At 37.5% G+C, this 7,758-nt stretch overlaps 1 protein-coding gene across 1 annotated transcript in view; it reads left to right on the top strand.

The window, feature by feature from the left end:
* ATP6V0A2 (ATPase H+ transporting V0 subunit a2) overlaps positions 1–7,620 on the top strand; it is a 15,739-nt gene extending 8,119 nt beyond the window's left edge. Inside the window, exons 10-20 of the mRNA XM_017734704.1 lie at positions 3–126; positions 823–962; positions 1,700–1,857; positions 2,811–2,901; positions 3,200–3,318; positions 3,761–3,971; positions 4,099–4,218; positions 4,727–4,846; positions 5,019–5,136; positions 5,535–5,706; positions 6,575–7,620. Coding sequence (XP_017590193.1) covers positions 3–126; positions 823–962; positions 1,700–1,857; positions 2,811–2,901; positions 3,200–3,318; positions 3,761–3,971; positions 4,099–4,218; positions 4,727–4,846; positions 5,019–5,136; positions 5,535–5,706; positions 6,575–6,677 — 1,476 coding nt within the window. The 3' untranslated portion in view covers positions 6,678–7,620. The remainder of the gene's footprint in view (positions 1–2; positions 127–822; positions 963–1,699; positions 1,858–2,810; positions 2,902–3,199; positions 3,319–3,760; positions 3,972–4,098; positions 4,219–4,726; positions 4,847–5,018; positions 5,137–5,534; positions 5,707–6,574) is intronic.
* The last annotated feature ends 138 nt before the right edge of the window (positions 7,621–7,758 follow it).

The following is a 7,758-nucleotide window of genomic DNA, read 5'->3' as shown; positions in this document are numbered from 1 at the left end:
CATTCATGAATACCATCCCAACAACACAACCTCCTCCAACTCTGATACGTACCAATAAATTCACCTCAGGGTTCCAGAGCATTGTTGATGCTTACGGAGTTGGAAGCTATGGGGAAGTTAATCCAGGTTGGTCCTTCTGAAAGCTGAGCTGAGCGCTGTGCTGTCGTTGCTGCTGAATTGGACACTGGCAAAGGCCAAATGGTGACAGTCATACTGCTTGTTGGTAGCTGTTTTGAAATTTTAGTACCTCATCAAAAGCACAAACAATGCTTCAAGCAGCAAGATGGGATTTGGTTTTGCTGAGTAATTTTAGCATGAAAGGTAGTGATTAAAGCTGTATAATATTTCTTTTATATGTTTTACTTTGGGTAAGGAAGATATTTAGGGAAAAAAAAAAGAAAACTGGCAGTGGTTATTGATCTTACTGAAGTGTGGGGTTCATCACTTGAAAAATTCAGCTTGTTCTATAGCCCATTTAATATATACTTGTAGCTATGTCGATTGTCATTCTGCACAGCAGAATGTTCCTTATGATATAGACCTGAAATACCCACAGAAGAAGAGCTGTGGTTGGGTTTTATTTCCTGGGCTCATATTGTTATCCTCAGAATTGTCAGCTACTGCTCAACTGTGAAGTTGTCATTGCTAACGGATACACAATAAACATTAAACAGTGTGGGGTAAAAGGTGTATGAGTAGGGGATGAAATGTCTTTCAAACTTAAAAACTTTGAGAGATTTAAGTATGGAATTGCTTGGAGATAATGCAGACAGAACATCATCTGTTGTGCTGTGCCTGAAATCTGTTGTGTTACCCTTGCAGCTCTCTATACCATCATCACTTTCCCCTTCTTGTTTGCGGTTATGTTTGGAGACTTTGGGCATGGGCTACTCATGTTCATATTTGCACTTCTGACGATAATGTATGAAAACCACCCTAGGTTAAAAAGAGCACAAGATGAGGTAAAAGGAATTACAAATTATTTACTTCCCATCCAGCCAGATCACTTGAATAGCCACTGTGTTTCTGAATAGTACTGGTTTTTGCATGTGTATTTAATTAGAATTTTTTCCATTCTTTTACGGTTTTCTGTGTTTAAAGCTGCCCTTGAGGCTAATGTAATACCTTAAACTATTCACTTTCCTTGAAAGAGCAGAAATAATCAAGTTGTATCAAAGACTTAGAAAAAAATTAATTGATACTTTTAAGCTTGTCTTTCCTTCTGCCAGGACTACTCAGTGATGTGTTTTACAGAATGGCATTACAGTGACGACCTGAGGAGAAAAATAATTTTTCAAATTCCACCTCCTATTGTTTCTAGAAGGAGTTGCAGTTTGAAATTTATTAAACTTCACTTTAACTAATTTTTTAATCATATGGGTTGGAATGCAGGAACACCTGTGTCTCTCATTAGAATTGTATTTAATTAATAATGGCTGCAAATGTGTAATTTCTTGTAAAGTAGTCCAAGGAAGGAAACGGCTTAGAAAGACACTTCCTTACTGTAAGGATGCCAGTGAGAAAAGTCTCAGTGTGTGTCATGGAAGCTCATATTCCTTAATGACTGTTCACAAAAAAATTTCGGTTTTTAGAAGTCTTTGTGTGTCCAAAAATGTGTTTCTTTTAGAAATGTGTAGCTAACCATTGCTCACATAACAGATGATAGTCTCTATTTTTTCTTTTTTTCCAATACTGACAGATAATGAAAATGTTATTTGAAGGCCGATACGTGATATTGTTAATGGGGCTGTTTTCTATATACACTGGATTGATCTATAATGACTGTTTTTCAAAGTCAATAAATATATTTGGATCTGGATGGAATGTTTCAGCAATGTTTGAACAGAAGGTTTGGAGGTGAGTAGCATATTTGCTGTACCATTAAACCAGAGATGTATTTCCTGCAGCAGTTTAACCCTTTTGTTCACATGTTTTAACTGTCCTGTTATGGTTTGTCTTTACGTTGATGTTTTAGTTTGTCTCCATTTAATATATTTTCCAGGTGTGTGTGTATGTATATATAAAGATTATCAGAGGAATAGAAAACACAGGTCTAGTTTTGGAGGAATTTGTCCTAGGTCATGCTTCTGGAGTGAATAGCTGAGCAGCATTAGCATCTACTAAAATAAATCAGCTATTAATGAAGTAAATTAATTACCTTGCAATCATTAGTCTCTGCACAGCTTTTCATGATAGTAAAAAAAAATTTTAAAAAAATTTTAAAAAATAGTCTATGTGAATTGTCAAATCTAGTTTTTCTCAGAGTGGGATAACGTCATTGATTTGAGGTGTCATGGCCCTTTGGTATTTCAGCGTTCACAGCTTGCATCTCATGGTGCCTTACAAAACAGGATGTGGCTTAAAATAGTCAAGACCACTGGCTTTGGTTAAAATGCGAACGGGTTGTGTGTGCTAATTAAAAACTATATGAAAATAAAGTAGAAACTTCCCCAAATGCAAAAGGGAAAAAAGGTAGCAATTATTCTTCAGGTGTTTGACAGTCAATTTTATGCAAAAGCAAATTGTGAACTTTTAAAATGAAACTTTCAGTTCTAGGGGAATGTGGAATAAAATCCATAAACTTTCTTTTGAAAGATACTGTGAATTAAACCCAGATTGTGAGGTTCTAGGTGGTTTTTTTGCTATTGTTTTTATTAGTCAGGATCTTTGCACTTAGCAATCCTTTTCTGAAGTGTGGCAGTGGGTGAGTTAGGTAAAGGAAAGCAGGAGCAGTGTCCTGCAGAACTGAAAGTATATGTTGTCATTATGTTTAAAGTGTCAAATGTGAGTATGTTTTTCTTTCACTGCAGCCCTGCGGATCTGAGAGCTAATCGATATTTAGCACTGGATCCAAATGTTTCTGGTGTATACAACGGAGTTTATCCCTTTGGAATTGACCCGGTTAGTTTTATTCTTTTTAATTATCCAGTTGTGATGATCAGTTTTTGTCCATTAGATTTTGGTATGTGTATATGTAAGATAAATCTTACTGTGGAAAAAAAACATTTCTGTTTGCATTCTCCATTCAACAAGACCTTTTCTTCTGACAAGTCAAAGATAGAACTATTTTTACAAAACTCAAATTTCAGTTGTGACCTCCATCTGAGGGAGAATTCTGGTCTCCAATAGAAAAAGGATACTGGTTTATTCCTTCCGTTATGGTGTTCTTTTAATGCTGGTTTGGTGTTTTCTTCTTCAGATATGGAATTTGGCAAGCAACCGTCTCACATTTTTGAATTCATTCAAAATGAAAATGTCTGTGATCTTTGGAGTGACTCACATGACTTTTGGAGTTGTATTGGGGCTGTTTAACCACTTGTAAGTACAAGAAGTTAAAATAATACTAACGTATTTTCTGTAAAGTCTGGAATTATAAGAGTTAATCTTGTAAGAGAAACTGGAATTATTTTTTGAAAACAGAATAATAGTAACGGTGAAAACTGTTCTTAAAAAAAGACAATAATGGACAGGTTTTCCTTCACAGGTGTAAGATGATGGTTCAGTATTATAGTAAAAAATCCCAAAACAAAATAATACAAGCCTTCATTTCACTTGTTGGTAAATAAAGATCCATGTTTCTTACAGTCTTCATTTCCACTGAAATACTTGATTAAAATTTCACTGAATAAAATCAGCTTTGGATTGTAGTCTCAGTCTTGCTGTTTAACAGTGCTTTGTTTTATTGAAATCATATTTGTGCCGTGTTGATCTTTCTTTGTAAAACTTATTTTTTATTTTTTCCCCCATTTTTATCTTTTAGGCATTTCAAGAAGACCTATAATATTTATTTGGTTTTTATTCCTGAACTTTTATTCATGTTGTGCATATTTGGCTACCTGGTGTTCATGATCTTCTTTAAATGGTTGGCATACTCTGCAGAGGACTCGACATCTGCCCCCAGCATTCTGATTCAATTTATTAACATGTTCCTGTTTCCTAGTGGTGAAACAAAGAGCTTCTTCAATGGCCAGGTGAGTAATGTTCTTCCAGGCTTTTGGAGATCCTGTGCTCCCTGTGCAGATAATAAAGGAAACAGGGATGGGTTTTCCTACTTTGGATTTTGTAATCTAATCTAATTTTTCCCCCCTCCTCAAACAGGTTCCTCTGCAGAAGTTTTTACTTAGTGTTGCTTTTCTTTGTGTTCCTGTTATGCTGCTTGGCAAACCACTTTATTTATATTGGTTGCACAGTGGAGGCCGAGGCATAAGAATGTACAGGGTAAGTACTGACAGGCACTCACACATTTCCTCAGTGTAGGAGAATTCAGCTGGTGGTGTAGTGCACAGAGTATGTCCTTACTGGATATTTTATAGAATGAGTTGGGCTGGGTTGGAAGGGAACTTAAAAGCTCATCTCATTCCACCCCCTGCCACGAGCAGGGACACCTTCCAATCCCAGGTTGCTCCAAGCCCCGTCCAGCCTGGCCTTGGACACTTCCAGGGATGGGGCAGTCACAGCTTCTCTGGGCAACCTGTGCCAGGGCCTCCCCACCCTCACAGGGAAGAATTTCTTCTGTGTATCTAACCTAAACTTCAGTTTGACCCCATTACTCCTTGTGCTATCACTTCAGTTTCTGCTCAGTTTGGAAAGTTTTGGACTGAAATACATAATAGTACTTTGTTCCTATAAATCTTTTTGCCTTTGCCTGCGACTGACTGCTTTTAAGTAAATTTAAAAAAGGACAGTGGCAGCCTGCTTGAATAGACAATACATTCCCATTTTGTAGAGTGGCTACAAGCTTATCCGAAAAGAAAGTGAAGAAGAACTTTGTCTCCTGTCATGTCATGATGTTGAAGAAGGCAGCAATCATTCAGACAGTGGGCACAGAGAGGGCGATGCAGAGGAGGTAATGTTTTTACTTAATCTCTAGTTTCTGTGTTCTTAAAAACAAATTAGAAGGGGGCAGTCAATAGATAACCTGTACACTGCATGCTGAGAAGTTTTGAAGAAAATCAGCTGAGCCTTTACAAAGACCTTGATTCCCAACTGCAAGTTTATCTTTTCTTTTAATCTTTTAGCTGAACTTCGCAGATGTTTTTATGAATCAAGCAATTCATACCATTGAATACTGTCTGGGATGCATCTCTAACACAGCCTCATACCTGAGACTCTGGGCATTAAGTCTTGCCCATGCACGTAAGTGGGGGTGGGTTTTTTGGTATTTTTGGGGTTTTTTTCCTACATTTGATTTTTAATGCTGTTAGGGGGAGGCTGGCCTGTTCAAGTGATAACTACTACGAAACACACTTTTTCTTAATTAAAACCAAATCCCTATTTAAACTAATCATGATCTATGGAAGCCTCCAGACTAAAACTATGAATTTATGTAAAATATTGCTCTCTGATTTTGACACTGAGCTGTGTCTTCAAATATTTGAGGGGTTGGGGGCAGCTCTCTGGGGAGGTGGATTGCTTATAGATCCCGTGTTCAGAAGGTGCTCTTATATTGTTTAAATGAGCTGGTCAGAGTGGCTCAGTGGGTGAATGTACTCAGTATCAATATTAATTATGACAACTTTTTTGTTTTTATTAAGAGTTGTCAGAAGTTCTGTGGCAGATGGTGATGAGAGTGGGTCTCCGTGTGGATACCAAGTACGGTGTCTTGCTGCTAATCCCTGTTCTGGCATTCTTTGCTGTGCTGACAGTTTTTATTCTGCTGGTCATGGAGGGCCTTTCTGCTTTTCTCCATGCTATACGACTTCACTGGTACGTTCATTCTTTTTCTGTATACCACCTTAGCATATACTGGCTTGTTTAAGAGGAATTTTTATGGCAAAATTTTAGGTGTTTTATTAAAAAGGGAAAGTGTAAAATTCAGCAGCCTCATTGCTACTGCAATACATTTATGTAATTACATTAAATAAATGGCTTATTAGTTGGATTTGATTGTTCCTCTGGAATATTTTCAGTAGATTCAAATATTATATTGGCTTATGATGCATTTTAACTTCAACCACATTCACAAAATATAAGTACATTTGATTTGTAGTATTGCAGCTTTTCATAATGTAGACTATTAGTAACTTGGATAAGCATTTTTAATTTCAGTCTGCTTATCTCACTCTATGGTTTCAGTCTATTCACTTCTTTGGTTCAATGGAACATATATATTAGTGGGGCTGCCAACCCATAAGTATTTTAATCCTTTCTTAGTCTTAATATCACAAGCTCTGGTTTTTGGAGTGGATTCAGAGCATGTTTAATTTGAAACCTGATGAAATTTACAGCTTAAACAAAGGCGTATGGTGTTCAAAGACAGGAGGCAGAGCTCCGTGCATGACAGATTGTCCTCATGATATTGCATGTTTGCAAAACAATTAACTACAAGTCACTCAGAAACAAATTAGTAATCCAGAAGTAAGAAATGAGCCATTCCAGCCCAGTTTAGTGCGTGTGGGTCTCCTGAGAAACATGAAGTTAGCCTGGGACTATGGTGGGAAGGTTAAATAGCGGCACAGAAAACAAGTGAGAGGAGTGGAGTTGGTTTTGTTCAGCCTCTTGTGTTGCATAGTTGTGTCCCTTGGAAACTCATTGTGGATTCATGTACAGATTCTGTTTTTTTGTCTCGTTTCAGGGTGGAATTTCAGAACAAATTTTACTCCGGTGGAGGATACAAGTTTACACCTTTCTCTTTTAAGCACATTTCTTTACATTTTAATAAAGATGGTGCATTATAGTTTGGCTGCTGTCAGCAGAAATGTTTGGAATTGTCTGCAAATAACCACGTGATAGGATCTTGCCTATGAATGGTTTCTTGTGGAACAAAGTGGTTTTCACTGATTGCCTTATAATGCAGCCAAATAATTCTGTAAAACATACCTCCCATAGCAAGACATAGCAGATCTGGAGCGTCTTGTAAAATATATAAAATGTACATTTTTCTTGATAAACTAATGTTGTAAATTAATTTTATTCTTAAAAAAACCCAGTTGTTACTGCTTGTCCTGAAACCCATGTAGGCATTTTTTTTTTGAGTCTCTTTATTTTCTTGAATGGTTATTTTTAAGTTATCTGAAAGACTTTTCATTATATTAAACATCCATTACTAATCGCATTTTTAACCCAGCTGCATCTTGTGCACTTTGGGAACCATTCAACAATGCAATAGAAGCAATATCTGTTTTCAGGATGTATTCGAGGATGATTATGAAGTGTAAATTTATATACACCAATGCAATGTGCTCTTTTTTGGCCATATTTAAAATTGCACTGGAAATGTTATCTATTCATTCTGGGTTCTTCCCGGAGTTACTACTTTAAGCTTTTGGAAGCCACACTGATATTTATATTTAATGTTCTGGAAGAAGGCAGGATTAGAAGTATTACTCCTCTTTTTTTTCCCCTGTAGTGAGGAATAACTTTTGCACATGGAATAAAGAATTGGCCTCGCTCCCTGTTTCTGTTTGGCTGTAAGGACACACACAGAGCTCTACCTGATGTTGTAGAACCTAATTTATAACGAACAGGTGGACAGGGATCGTTTTATATTATTTTTGTATCGGTGTGAAAGTGGGGATATTGCCATGATATTTTAACATCTGTGCCATACGAACAGCACAAATTAAATTTTGCACTTGTTTCATACGAATTCCCAATAAAGCCTCGTTTGCGCTGTGCCGAGCGGGCCCTGTGTTTGTCCGTAGCCCTTTCCCTGCCCCAGGCGGCTCTGAGGGGAACGAGCGGCGCGGAGGGGAACGAGCGGCGCGGAGGGGAACGAGCGGCTCTGAGGGGCGGCGGGCGCTGAGGGGAACCAGCGGC

Source organism: Corvus brachyrhynchos, unplaced genomic scaffold, assembly GCF_000691975.1.
Source record: "Corvus brachyrhynchos isolate BGI_N302 unplaced genomic scaffold, ASM69197v1 scaffold114, whole genome shotgun sequence".
Taxonomy (NCBI): domain Eukaryota; kingdom Metazoa; phylum Chordata; class Aves; order Passeriformes; family Corvidae; genus Corvus; species Corvus brachyrhynchos.
This window is presented reverse-complemented; position numbering and strand designations above follow the sequence as displayed.